Raw genomic sequence first — 14,385 nt, 5'->3', positions numbered from 1 at the left:
TTGGACTCAATGGACCGAATCCCAATTAAATCTATTGGTGTTTTTTTTTTTTTTTTTTACCTAAGACCCCATCACTCTTTAAAGATTGAATCCTCCTCCTCCCTCATGGACAAAATCTCCCATATCCCGAATAATAAGTAAAAATAAATGGCGAATCGGGTGATCCTGCTGGACGTCGAGTGCAGTATGTTTGGCATGAGGGCTAGGCTTGCATTAGCTGAAAAGGGTATTCAGTATGAGCGCAAAGAGGAGAACTTAGCCGACAAGAGTCCACTTTTGTTGGAGATGAACCCGGTTCACAAGAAAATTCCGGTTTTGATTCATGATGGGAAACCCATTTGTGAATCGCTCGTTATTGTTCAGTATATTGATGAAGTATGGAAGGATAAGTCTCCGGCGTTTTTACCTTCAGATCCTTATGCCAGAGCCAAAGCTAGGTTCTGGGCTGATTTCATTGACAAAAAGGTATGTTTATCATTTGATCCTTATGCCAACTCGGAGCTAGGTTAATTTTATATATCATTTGGCTGAAACTCACCCCCTTTGGGCTAGTTTAGATTCTTATTTCGGGGCCAAAAAGCTAGGATCTGGGCAGGCTCTGTTAGATATACAAAAAGTTCACTTGAAATTCATCCCTTCAATTAAACATACAACTCCATCCCAATGTAACACCAAAGTGTTCAAGATTTAAGAATTAACACGGGATTTTAAGCTAATTGATTTTTTGTGGGGTAAATGGTGTTTTTGCATTAAAACAAAAAATCAGAATGGTTCTTTAGATTTACCTCATGCTTCGCACCACTCTGTTTGGGGTGAAAAACACACAATAGACCATGGAGTTATGTATATAGCTTCGTTCAATGAATATCCTGATCATGCTCAAGCAACTTGACGAAGTTGTCTTACAAGAGAGCATGGGCATGAACTCGACATTCTGAGATGTACATTTATCATGGTTATATGCCTTGTTATATTTTTGAGGTATATGATGCTGGAAGAAGAATATGGTCAACAAAAGGGGAAGATCGAGAAACAGCCAAGAAAGACATGATGGATGCCTTGAAGTTGGTCGAAGTTGAGTTGGGCGATGATGCTTACTTTGGCGGTGATAACTTTGGGTTTCTCGATATAGCCTTGATCACATTTTGTAGCTGGTTCCATGCGTACGAGGTTTTTGGCAATTTTAGCTTTGGAGATCACTGCCCCAAACTGATTGCGTGGGCCAAAAGGTGCATGGAGAAGGAGAGTGTTTCCAAGTCTTTGGCTGATCCCAACAAGGTTTATGAATCTCTTTTGCTTCTGGGGAAGAATTACGGCGGCTTTGATCAATAGAGTATTATATGCCGATTCATGTTTGGCCTTAAGATGGTTTATTTGTCTTTTAAGGATAGATAATTCTGCCAAAAATATCACCTTTCGCAGATACTCAGAGCGATGAGGCAACAAACTGCTTCTTCCTAATATAACAGATTTGAATAGCCCACTCGATCTAAATCTATCTAAGAAAGAAAAAGGATTTGGTATTAAAAAGAGAGAAAAAAGGACGAGGGGGATTCCACGTAAAAGCTAAGTCATTCCGACACTCATCTAAGTTAAGGAATAGAAAAAAAGAAAGAAGGAAATCATGGTATTTTGCATAATCAGTGATGTACAATGAGGCTTACGAGCTTGTTATTTATAGAAATAGAGTCTTAGTTCATGTGGAATTTTTGATAATAATGGTAATAAGATCGTGATATATCTTTAAACTCTCTACTATTTTATTAAATGTGAGATGCTCATAAAAACTGCTCATGCGGACATCAAGTTTTTATTGACCTTTTTTCCGTTTTGTTTCACCTCAAAAATATTTCTCTATCAAAATCACTTCACATCTCTAACAAATCGTTCCACACACCTATTCTGCACGATTCTCTCAGATATTGTTGGTTTATCTTCACAAATCTTTTCTGTCGAAAATCAATTTATACTTGAAAAATCCATGATGGATTTGTTGGTTCCGACCTCCATTCTTCCTGCGAGCAGACCAAGCTGATGTTACTAAAAATTGTGATTATTTGAATTACTCTGTATGTTCGTAAACGAAATCAAGTAATCGTAGAAAGATATTCTAGCTAGCTCGTAAAAAAGTCCAAGTTGCTGTGGAGAGAAATCTTTGTGGGTTGTCACCTGCGTCACAAACAACGTTAGAAGCGCCGAGGTTTGCCCGACATAAATACTCCGACGCTCAAGTCATAAAACAATTTAAAGATATTAATTGAGAGCTAAAAAGTATAAAATCGTCCCCCCTTGAATAATGAGAATCCTATCTTATTTATAGATTTTTTAGAGTGTATAGCGGGCTTGGGCACGTTCACGTATCATGAGAAAACACAATTTAACACATTCAATACCGTCGGATTCTCCTATTCTTTGCCTCTTCGTATATATATGTGCTTCAATCTCCACAACATTTCGATTTTGGTTCGCTCCTTGAGAAAATAGAACAGAGGGAATATATCATCAGAGATTTATACAAGTGAGAGGTAAGTTAATCTCTTTCTTCTTCTCTTTGTTACCGTCAAATTCAATTGATTTTTATATATTCATGACACACACGCAAAGCGTGTGCTTCGTTGACTAGTATAAATAAAGAATTGATAGGGTTTTATCCCGTTGATATGATCTCATTTGAGCTGCTGAGATGGAGTGGGCCTTTCTTGAGTCTAGGCAGGCCTTAGGAGACATATGACCAATCTATTCTCATGACGCAAGCACTTACGTAGATGCATACCAATTATTTTGATATATTTCATGTAGGACATAATATATGAGGTATTATTCATAAAATCAGGTCCACTTTAATTTCGTAGAAGTAGGAAAACCATTTAGATTCTGCAAAACACTCAAGAATACTTTGATAATTATCTTTCACAACCCGTCTTCTCCGATCCTCAGAGATTTATTATTTGAGATTAATATTTTCTCACGCTCCGAAATAAAGTTATATTTATATCTATACTTATCTTCAAAAAACATAATAAAATATAATTATTTTATTTTGTAGATTATTTGAGGCAAGCAGAAGGAAAATTATATTTTGGAAAATAAAATAAAAAATGAAATTTATGATAAAATTATTCTCGGAAAATTAAAGAAGCGAGCCCTTTGTTCGTAAAGAATTATAATATAATAACCTTTAAAAAAAGTTATTTCTCAGACAAAGATACTTTATTCGAGTATATCCTATTATGGTATAATAAATAAAATCATTTTCCTAAATAATAATAATAAAATCATCACACTCCAAACAATTCTAGAGTGTTCCTCTTCCATTACCCACCGGTTGGCTTTAATTCAGAGATAAATTCGAATACCCGGCTCACCTCTTCTGCACATGTATTCCCCATAATATTCTCGAAAAAGAACAATGGCGGACGAGGTGATTCTGCTGGATGTCGAGTATAGTATGTTCGGCATGCGGGCTAGAATCGCGTTAGCTGAAAAGGGTATCGAGTACGAGTATAGGGAGGAGAACCTAGCTGACAAGAGCCCACTTTTGTTGGAGATGAACCCGGTTCACAAGAAAATTCCGGTTTTGATTCATAAGGGGAAACCCGTCTGTGAATCGCTCGTTATTGTTCAGTACATCGATGAGGCGTGGAAGGATAAGTCTCCGACTTTTTTACCTTCAGATCCTTATGCCAGAGCTAAAGCTAGGTTCTGGGCTGATTTCGTTGACAAAAAGGTGATATTTTTGTCCATACATTTGACATTTTCCAGTTTCCTAGCCTTCGGGTTCTTGTTTCTTGTTAATTTTGAAGTATGCTTTCTCTGCTTTTGTTTAAATTAAACATATGTTTTCAGTTATACGATTAAAATTAGTAATAAATTTTTCAAAATGACACGATCGACTAGATGTCCATGGGATTAAGTAGGCACGAGATATCATTTCAAAAGGTCGAACTGAAATTGGCCACCGTAAGTAGTTCCTATCACGAACAGAGCCGTAGAACACGAGAGGCGGAAGAAAATATCTTCTCTGTTATTATTTCCAAAATGATCAATTATTAATATATACAAGTGAGTTGAGTACCACCGTCAAACTAACTAAACCAACTTAAGCTAACTAAACCAACTTAGAACTCACTAATATAACAAATAAAGACAAATAAGTACATGTGTTTAAAAGTTCCCGAAAAATGTTCACTGTCACGCCCCAGAACGGGGTGGTCGACACCGGCGTAGTTCTCAAATTTACATTGGAAAACAACAAGCCTTAGAAGTACAGAATTTCAGAAACCAGTCTTTTATTCATAATACTGAATATTCATTGTCTGATACAACTCAAATAATAATGTTTTACAGCGGAAATGTAGAACCAGATATAACAACGTCTTAACAAGTGCAGAGGAATCAATATAAACTAGAACTGAAAAACAACGATCTTCTTCACTAGCAGAATTGCATCTGCTCTTCTTCTTCTAACTTTTCTTCTTCGTTCTTATCTGAGATGGGTTTGGTGGGCGAGTGATATGGTTGTCACTCAGTAAGCAGGGGCGAGAATAACTCCTAATTTTCAAATACCATTTTTACAGAAACAGAAATACAATAATATACAGAAAACTCTTATGTCCATAACAGGAATCAGAATTCAGAAATCACAGGATTCATAACATAAATTAGAATTAGTAAGCATTGAGCACGTTAGTGAATTTCATGGCTAAACTGATATCAGTCCCCTATATGTTCTCTCCTCTAAGGGGTGAGGCCAGAATCAGAATCAGAATTCAGAAATGTTTAGAATATATATTCCTACCATTAGTTCAATAGGGAGTTTCAGTGCTTCAAAATCAGATATCAGAAATCAACATAAAATATGCTTTAAAACAGATATTATCAAACTGATTTCAAGATATTTATACATAAGCCCACTTACAGTAATTTGCTGAAAGAATTTCGGTTGAAGTCTGGAAATCTGCTGTTCTTGTTACTGGTTTCTACTGCTCGAAAATCAGCACTCTCTTAACTCGAAAATTCAGGTGATAATCTCAAGATTTGTGTAACACCAATTTAGAGACTGATGGTGTTATTTATAGGCAAGGTTCCAGACTGTTTGCCTCTCAATTAATGGCCATAATATGCCATTAAGTGCCATTACATCCTTTAATTTACATGATAAATGCTTCAGTTACAAATGATTAGTTGGATTAGTAACTGTCTGCTGGAATTCGCTCTTCTGCTGCTGGATTCGGTCTGCTGGGCCTGGATTCTAATCTGCTGGAAAATATCAGCTTTTGAAATAATAGCTTCTGCTGAAAATACCATCTTCTGAATTATTGAGTGCTACTGGAATTGTTATCTTCTGCTGGAATTTCAGGTTCTCACATTCACGGTTGAGGGAGTTATAAATTTAATGATACATTCGTTCAACCAATATAAATTCTCGTACTTAAGCGAATCGAAGTTACCTCAAATGCATGGACATGAACTGACATTATGATGCGTGCGCTTATCATGGTTATGCCTTATTATGTTGTTCATTTGATAATTAAGGTATATGAATCTGGAAGAAGACTATGGACTACAAGAGGAGAAGAACTAGAAACTGCTAAGAAAGACATGATTGATGCTTTGAAGTTACTCGAAGCTGAGTTGGGCGATGATTCTTACTTCGGTGGCGACAACTTCGGGTTTCTTGATATAGCCTTGATTACATTTTATAGCTGGTTTCATGCGTACGAGTATTGTAGCAAACTCAGCTTTGAAGATCACTGCCCCAAACTGATTGCATGGGCCAAAAGGTGCATGGAGAAGGAGAGTGTCTCAAAGTCCTTGGCTGATCAGAACAAAGTTTACGAATTTGTTTTGCTTCTGAGGAAGAAATTTGGCACCGCGTAGGAGAATTTTGTTCATGCCGGCGGTGATGTGCTTATGAACCATGTCTGGGCCATAACATGGTTTATTTGTCGTAAAGCATCACGGTTTGACGCCTCCCATTTCGTCTTTTAATATTTTTTTTATTGCAAATAAAGGTGTTTGATCACCTAGAAAATATGCAATTCACCAGGTGGTGAAGAAGAATTATGTGATGCAATTTTATATTGGGGAACATGTGTATGTTTGTGTTTTGGTGTGGCCTTGCTAATCTGCATGGAATCCGTGTAAAATTGTTTTTACTTGCTACTTCAATTGTCTGCATATGTCGATGTCATTCGGGATAGTTATATTTTCTTCGTTTCTTTGAATTCTTTCATATTAATTAACGTGATTATTTGAATTTCATTTCATCACATGGTCTTCACGCCTAAAGTTTTTCTTATGCTAAGTTTTCATATACTAAGTATATACTCCGATCCGGTTAATTTGTGAGCCAAAGGTGTTAATAAATCTGAGTAAGTGTGGCAAGAGACCGAGTCAGCAACTTAAAAGTTAGTTGAGTCAAGAAGATGGAATATATATGCTTGGACTCGGGTGAGCGGTTGGGGTGAATAACCATACAAATCACTCCATTCTCCTCTGTTTTTTGAAAACCCCTCCAGAGAACAGCTTAGAGAATCGATTATTCAAGAGTGTGTATAATTGTTCATACTCAAGATATACAAGAGTGAAGCCATCATTTTCTTGTGAGCGTTGTGAATAGCTCGTGAGTCGTTTATATTGAACTCATATTCCAGGGAATTGTTTCTTCCTCCCGTGGATGTAGATCTTACAAGATCGAACCACGGGATTCCAGTGTTCTTACTTTTATATGTTAGTGTTCTCTGTGATAATTCTTGATCGGTATCAAAACTTGATTGTGCTCTGATCAATAGAAGTGGGCTTAATTCTATTAATATTCACTAGTGTAGTAATGATATTAAAAATTTGATATGCGGGATGCCTACGCCCATGAGTGTTTACGAACATACATCCATGAGTGTTCACAAACAGATGCTAGGATAATACAGCGGTTGATTTTTTTATATTTAATCATATAAAAATTTTTATGAGACGGTCTCATGAATCAATTTTGTAAGAAATCTTCTATTTAAATCACATATAAAAAAATATTGTTTTTCATGTAAAAAATTTTATTTTTATTGTAAATATGAGAATGATTGATCTTTGTCACGAATAAAGATCCGTAAGACCGTTTAATAAAAGATCTACGTATTAATTATGTGTATTATATCAATTATTATTGTAAATCATTTTGTTTCCATAAGTAAGAATAACAAATGATTAAACGATCATAATTTTAACAGGAACACCTTATACATACATCATCTTACAAACTGACTAAAGTTATAATTTTTCATTTTCTTTTTTTTTTTTCACTCATATCAATATCATATTTTCTAATGGGCTATAGAGTTTATTTAATTTCTTGAACAGAAAAAAAAAGGATTGATGTTAAGAGTACGCATAATCTAACTACGTCCCCACCTCGGTTCTCACAAACCTTGGAACCAACATCATAATCATTTCGTAAAAACTATAATTATAATCGGTTTGTTAGGATTATTTTATTCTACATTTTATTTATTTATCTATATATAAATTTTCATAAAAAGACGAAAACATACGTGATCTAATGATATTTGAACGATGTTATGATATTCAAATATTGATATAAAATTCACGATATAATATAGACTAATTCAATTTATTGATTAGGTCCAAAATTGGAATGAAAAGCGGAATCATCAAACTTATGGTGTTGTTTCGGTTTCTAAAAATAAGGAAACGAAAGTGAAAATTAATTTTAAGATTTTATAGTATACACAGAAATGTTAAAGTATGAAATTAAATTATTTGACCTATATAAATCCAGTTTAACCTCTTATTTTTATTTATTTATTTTATTAAAAATACTAAATATTGATATTATTTTATAGTATAACTGTTGAACAAAATTTTTTTTTTGAAAGCATAACTGTTGAACAATTAATTGTCTTATGTCGTTATTTTTATTTTTGTTTTTAAAAAATTTATGTTCAATATCCGGAACTAAATTCGGCACCGAAACCGGAAGTTGTAGAGGACTGTGAGGATTAACCAAGAAATTGTAGAGACATTTTTATAAATCGTTCTATAAAGGCAAAGTTGCTTTTATTAGGCCTACATCTGTATCATACTTTTAGCACTTCATTATCATGTTAGTGTTGTGTCATTTGTTTATATTTATTAGAAATTGTTGATGCGAAATTTATTTTTTCCGAAATGAATAATGAAAGAGTTTAGATTTTAGTATAAAAAATCCTCATCTGTCAGACATTTTAACTACTTGAAAAATGAAAAAAAAACATAAATTACTAGCTATATATTACATGATTTACAATGGATTTTGCGTCCCAGAGAAAAGTTGGCACAGGCTGATAAAAAATTTCTGGTACTACAGCGTTATCCAAGGTTGCCAAGCTCAATACCAAACAAAAGTCGTAAAAGTAGGAAATAAATAGAATAGATGAAGTGAAAGATAACTCCAATTCATCCATCCACTCAGGAGAGCCGCCTACTCTTTTGTCTACCTGCAAATCATCACATTTTGGACTATTTATTCTCAGAAGCTTCAAAAAGCAAAGAAAACAACAAAATAAGAGAGAGTCAATCTAGAAAAAGAGGATGAATGTGCACAATTTATTCAGTCAAATTTTATCTCCTAATGTTAGGTACAGAAACAATGGCAAAGATGGTAATCCTAGTATTCCCACGTCCCATCTCCATCGCTGCCTACAATCCACACAAACATACATAGAATAAAGCAACAGATGATTTTTTTCCCATCACATATTGCATCCAATAATAGAGAGTGATGATGATCTTGAGAACAATCAAAAGGAGGGGGAAAAAAAGGAAAAATGGTTGTGGAATTTCAGAATACAGCACTAGGAATTGATCACATGCAGCACACAACTCAATTTCACGAAGATCACTACTGTAAAGTTATGGTTGACTCTTTCATTGTGTGCCATTGTTTTGGATTGTGACCTTCACGGTTCATTTCCAGCTTCTTGCCTTGTCAATCAGTCACCCCTTTTTCACATTTTTCTTCCCCTCTGTCAAATGATATAGCCCACGCACAAACCTGACACATCCCTTTATGTGTTAGGACCTTTGGTTTCCCTTTATTTTTGCTTATTTAGTCTCAGCATTTCTAAAATCGAGTAGGCCAAGAAATAAATCCCTTTCCTCTGTATTAGTTTCTTGATCTTCTGCATGAAGTTTTGAGTTTAGATTTTTTGGAATCGTCCCTATTTTATCGTTTCTTCAGCGATCAACCTTAGGTAAGATATGCTGTAATCCAGCGAAGAAATTTTGAGCAATTATTGGTCACTTCCGAAATGTGTTGCTGTTGCCCATATACCTGTAAGTAATCTTGACAGCCCTTTCTATCATATTTTTCTTCTTTCCATATTGAAAAGGTCCATCTTTCTAATATTTGACTGTTACATGACCTCACTGGACTGAAAAATTGATATTGCTTTATGGCCTTTTATGTTTTGTACTGATCTTATTTCCTTGTTAAATTCCCTCATATTTTTCTGTAAATAATGGGAGAGCGAAAGATTTGGCATTGGACATTACTATTCTGTTGTACAATTGTTTTGGTTCAATCATTGAATGACGAGGGAACTATTCTTTTGGAGTTCAAAAAATACCTTAGTGATCCTCATCTTAATCTTCAAGATTGGGATGCTTTGGATTCTAGTCCTTGCAATTGGACAGGTATCGGGTGTAGCTTAGATTCCAAGGTAATCTCCGTACATCTTAGTGGCCTGAATTTATCTGGGAGTTTATCTTCAAGCATTTGTCAACTCCCATTCTTGACCGAAATGAACATGTCAAAAAACTTCATATCTGGCCCATTCCCCGATGATTTCAATTCCTTTCACAATCTGGAGGTTTTAGACCTCTGCACAAATCGTTTATATGACTCATTCCCTTTCCAACTTTGCAATATTACCTCTCTCAGAAAGCTCTATCTGTGTGAGAACTATATGTTTGGAGAAATCCCAAATGAAATTGGAAACATGATTTCACTTGAGGAGCTTGTGATATATAATAATAATTTAACGGGGGTTATCCCTTCATCCATTGGCAAACTGAAGAATCTTAGGATTATCAGGGCTGGTAGAAATTTTTTATCAGGTCCCGTTCCTGCAGAAATTAGTGAATGTGAGAGTCTGACTGTGCTAGGCTTGGCTGAAAATAGGCTGGATGGTGGTTTCCCCATTGAGCTGCGGAAGCTTGAGAATCTTAACTCATTGATTCTTTGGAGCAATCTTCTTTCTGGTGAAATTCCTCCTGGGATAGGTAGTTTCACTAGCTTGGAGTTACTTGCTCTGCATGGGAACAAGTTTACGGGAATTATTCCGAAAGAGATTGGAAAATTGGCTCAGTTGAAGAGACTGTACCTTTACACTAATCAGTTGAATGGGACCATTCCACTAGAATTATCCAATTGTTCAAATGCCGTTGAAATTGATCTTTCGGAGAACCGTTTGATGGGATTCATCCCAAAACTTTTGGGTCGGATGTTCAATCTCCGTCTGCTCTATCTTTTTGAGAACTTCCTCCAAGGAATTATTCCGACCGAGTTAGGGCAGTTGAAGCAGCTGACAAAGTTAGACCTGTCCATGAATAATTTAACTGGTTCAATCCCTTCAGCATTGCAAAATCTCCCATTCTTGAAAGACTTTCAGCTGTTCCACAATCAGCTTGGTGGCATTATTCCCCCGTTTCTTGGAGCTTCTAGCAACCTCTCCGTTCTTGATCTTTCCAAGAATAATCTTGTAGGCAGCATACCTGCACAAATTTGCGGGTTTCAGAAATTGACTTTTCTTAGCCTGGGATCGAACAAGTTGTCTGGAAACGTTCCCCATGGCCTAAAAACTTGCAAGTCTCTTGAGCAGTTAATGTTGGGAGACAACTTGCTTACAGGGAGCCTTTCTGTTGAATATACGAAACTTCAGAACCTTTCCGCTCTCGAGCTTTATCATAATCAATTCTCAGGACTGATACCGTCAGAAATTGGGAATTCCAGGAATCTAGAGAGACTGCTTCTGTCACATAACCATTTTATCGGGCACATTCCTCCTGAAGTAGGAAATCTTGTCGAGCTTGTTGCCTTTAATGTTTCTTGGAACAGGTTATTTGGCAGTATACCCCAAGGGTTGGGTGACTGTGTAAAGCTCGAAAGGCTTGATCTAAGCAACAACTTCTTTACTGGATCTCTTCCAGATAAACTTGGAATGCTAGTGAAACTGGAGTTGCTGAAGTTATCTGATAATGTATTCACAGGTGCAATTCCTGCAACTTTTGGGAGCCTTGTTAGGTTAACCGAATTGCAAATGGGAGGAAACTTGTTTTCAGGGGTTATCCCTATTGAGCTAGGACGGCTCATTTCCCTTCAAATTGCTCTCAATATCAGCCATAACAATCTCGCCGGCTCAATTCCAAGTAGTTTGGGTGACCTGCAGATGCTTGAATCACTTTTCTTGAATGATAACCAGCTTAGTGGTGAAATTCCTGACGTGGTAGGGGGAATGCGCAGCCTCTGGATATGCAACCTTTCGAATAACAATCTAGTTGGAATGGTGCCAACAACTCTTGTATTCGAGAGGATGGACCAGAGTAATTTTGTGGGAAACAAGGGGCTATGCATATCAGGTTCGGATCATTGCCATGCATTTCAAACTTCATCAGTTCCTTCAAGATCAAGCTGGTTCAAGAAGAGTTCTTATAAAGAAAAAATAATCACCATTCTCTCACTCTGCGTCGGACTAACGTCGTTGGTTCTCATTGTTGGGGTATGTTGGCATATGAAACGACATAAACCTGCTTTTGCTTCACTCGAAGACCAACTGGAGAGCGATGAGTTAGATAACTACTACTTTACCAAAGAAGGTTTCAGTTATCATGATCTTGTTGAGGCAACGGGGAACTTCTCAGAAACAGCAATTATAGGAAAAGGTGCCTGTGGAACTGTATACAAAGCAGTAATGGGAAATGGTCGAGTGATTGCAGTCAAAAAGTTGAAGGCCTACGGTGAAGGAGCAAGTTCAGACAACAGTTTTCGTGCAGAAATATCAACTCTTGGGAAGATAAGGCACAAAAACATAGTAAAACTATACGGCTTTTGCTACCATGAAGATAGCAATGTCATCTTGTACGAGTACATGGCAAATGGAAGCCTCGGAGAAATACTACATGGGAATGAAACGGCGTGTATGCTCGACTGGAATGCACGATACAGAATAGCTCTTGGGGCTGCTGAAGGGTTATGCTATCTCCACCATGATTGTAAGCCTCAAATTATTCATCGTGACATTAAATCAAACAATATCTTACTAGATGAATATTTGGGGGCACATGTTGGAGATTTTGGCTTAGCTAAGATGATCGATTTCCCCTTGTCAAAGTCTTTATCTGCTGTAGCGGGTTCATATGGCTACATTGCTCCTGGTGAGAACTTATTCAATAAAGTTTTCAATACATGCATGGTAAGCATTATACAAAACTAATATTATGCATTAACTTGAATCACATTTCTCCTCATTTCAGAATACGCCTACACCATGAAGGTGACAGAGAAGTGCGATATATACAGTTTTGGGGTGGTTCTATTGGAATTACTCACTGGTAAATCTCCAGTTCAACCGCTCGATCAAGGAGGCGACCTGGTAACAATGGTGAGAAGATCTCTTAAAAAACTAGAGATAGAACCTCACATATACGACCAGCGAATCGATCTTACTGTCAGAAGAACAGTCAAGGAGATGTCTCTGGTTCTGAAAATCGCTTTGTTTTGTACCAGCATGTCGCCTCTCAACAGGCCAACGATGCGAGAGGTTGTTGCAATGTTGAATGATTCCTTAGAGGGAGTGAGTAATTCTCCACCTTCTCCAACATCAGAAACTCCTTCAGATAGGGAAGATAGTTGCTAAGCCATGTATATATATATAATTAGTACACTTTTATGGCATCTCCCTGATTTCCATACATACTTGAAAGTTGAAACAATCAACGTAGAATTTTCAGGTATTATGGAGAAATTGACTGGTTTTCTTCCTACTTTTCTTGATGAACCGATGTAGCTGGGAGCAAGCCTCCCTGATAATCGTTCATTGTCCCCTAATTAAAACAAATTAAGTTAAAGAAATTCAAGATTCTAATATGAATAAGTCTATATATCGATCATGTTTACATATATAGTGGACACAAACGTATCAAGCAGTTGGATTCTTGGTAGGAATACTACCATTTTTTTAATGTAGAGATAATTAGGAATATTTGCAAAAATTGTGGAATCTTTTGATTTATATATATATATATATATATATTTTTAAATAATATATTCGGTACTAGGTGAGCTGTGGCACAGAATTGTGTGCCATTTTCGAAAACTGTCGGAAAATTTGCGTGAATAAATTATAAATTATCATGTATTCCCTTAATCCTCATTTTAGTGTTGATTAATTAAAAGTCAAATCTTTCCATAAGTTCCTTAAAACGAACTCCCCATGTTACTCCGTACATACCATGTGTTCAATATTAAAGAATAATGTTCTGATCTCTGAGTTTTTGCAGAAAATTATTTTCGATGACAAAATTGAAATTTACTATAACAGTAACAATTGCATAAAATTTTACTTAAACCAGAGATTTATTTATTTATTTTTCAAGAGTATATGAGTGTTTTTTTTGCCCCTGGAACCAACAAGAATTGATATATTATTTTTGTATATAATTTTAAAATACCCGTATTTTTAAATAGTGCCAAGCATAAATTAATGAATAATAATATATAATGAGAGATGAAAAACTTTGTCTAAAAAATAAAAAAAGATTATAAAAAATATTGTTATTTATCGAAAGGAATATAATTTTTATTTTTTTTAAAAAAAAGAAGCAAACATATAGAGGATTTTTATCAGTGTTCTAAAAAGCTCACTTAAGCTCCGTTTAAATACGTTTAAGTTTGAAGCTCCACAAAAACATCACGCCAAACTGTAGTTTGATCAAATTAGTGTAATTAAAACTTTTAATTAAGCGTCTTTAACACAATTAATCGCATCTGTTTATTTTTAATTTTTTTATTTTGAATGTATGTCTTTTTATTTTAAAATAATAAATTAGATTTATAATTTAGATGTTTATTTTTTAATTTTAATTTTAATTATGATCAAACGTGTCTGACAATAATTTGACAAATGTTTAGTATTTTTTAATGTGGTCTAGTTGTAAAAACAAATAAAGATTGTAATTTTGAGATTTTTATGTTCTTATAAATATGAGAATTAATACATCAGACTTAAATTTATCATATTTATGTATTATTTTTTCTATTTATTGAATTGAGATAATTACAATTACATTAAAGATAAAAAACGCTTTTTTACACTTAAGCAATTAAGCCCG

At 35.3% G+C, this 14,385-nt stretch overlaps 3 protein-coding genes across 3 annotated transcripts; all 3 read left to right on the top strand.

The window, feature by feature from the left end:
- The first annotated feature begins 69 nt into the window (after positions 1–69).
- Positions 70–1,699, top strand: LOC140967385 (probable glutathione S-transferase parC). The gene is made up of 2 exons (XM_073427879.1): positions 70–465; positions 982–1,699. The coding sequence occupies exons 1-2, from the start codon at positions 148–150 to the stop codon at positions 1,330–1,332; spliced, it is 669 nt and encodes a 222-aa protein (XP_073283980.1). The 5' UTR covers positions 70–147; the 3' UTR covers positions 1,333–1,699.
- A 1,582-nt stretch (positions 1,700–3,281) lies between these two features.
- LOC140967449 (probable glutathione S-transferase) lies at positions 3,282–6,241 on the top strand. Its single transcript, XM_073427975.1, has 2 exons — positions 3,282–3,727; positions 5,536–6,241. Exons 1-2 carry the CDS (start codon positions 3,410–3,412, stop codon positions 5,878–5,880), a joined length of 663 nt encoding a protein of 220 aa, XP_073284076.1. The 5' UTR covers positions 3,282–3,409; the 3' UTR covers positions 5,881–6,241.
- Positions 6,242–8,482: 2,241 nt separating this feature from the next.
- On the top strand, positions 8,483–13,036 carry LOC140967406 (uncharacterized). The gene is made up of 2 exons (XM_073427911.1): positions 8,483–12,429; positions 12,529–13,036. The coding sequence occupies exons 1-2, from the start codon at positions 9,516–9,518 to the stop codon at positions 12,909–12,911; spliced, it is 3,297 nt and encodes a 1,098-aa protein (XP_073284012.1). The 5' UTR covers positions 8,483–9,515; the 3' UTR covers positions 12,912–13,036.
- Positions 13,037–14,385: the final 1,349 nt, after the last annotated feature.

The sequence above is a fragment of the Primulina huaijiensis genome, unplaced genomic scaffold, assembly GCF_012295235.1.
Source record: "Primulina huaijiensis isolate GDHJ02 unplaced genomic scaffold, ASM1229523v2 scaffold25037, whole genome shotgun sequence".
In the NCBI taxonomy this organism is placed as follows: Eukaryota; Viridiplantae; Streptophyta; class Magnoliopsida; order Lamiales; family Gesneriaceae; genus Primulina; species Primulina huaijiensis.
The sequence above is the reverse complement of the archived record's forward strand: the minus strand, read 5'-3'. Positions and strand labels throughout refer to the sequence as shown.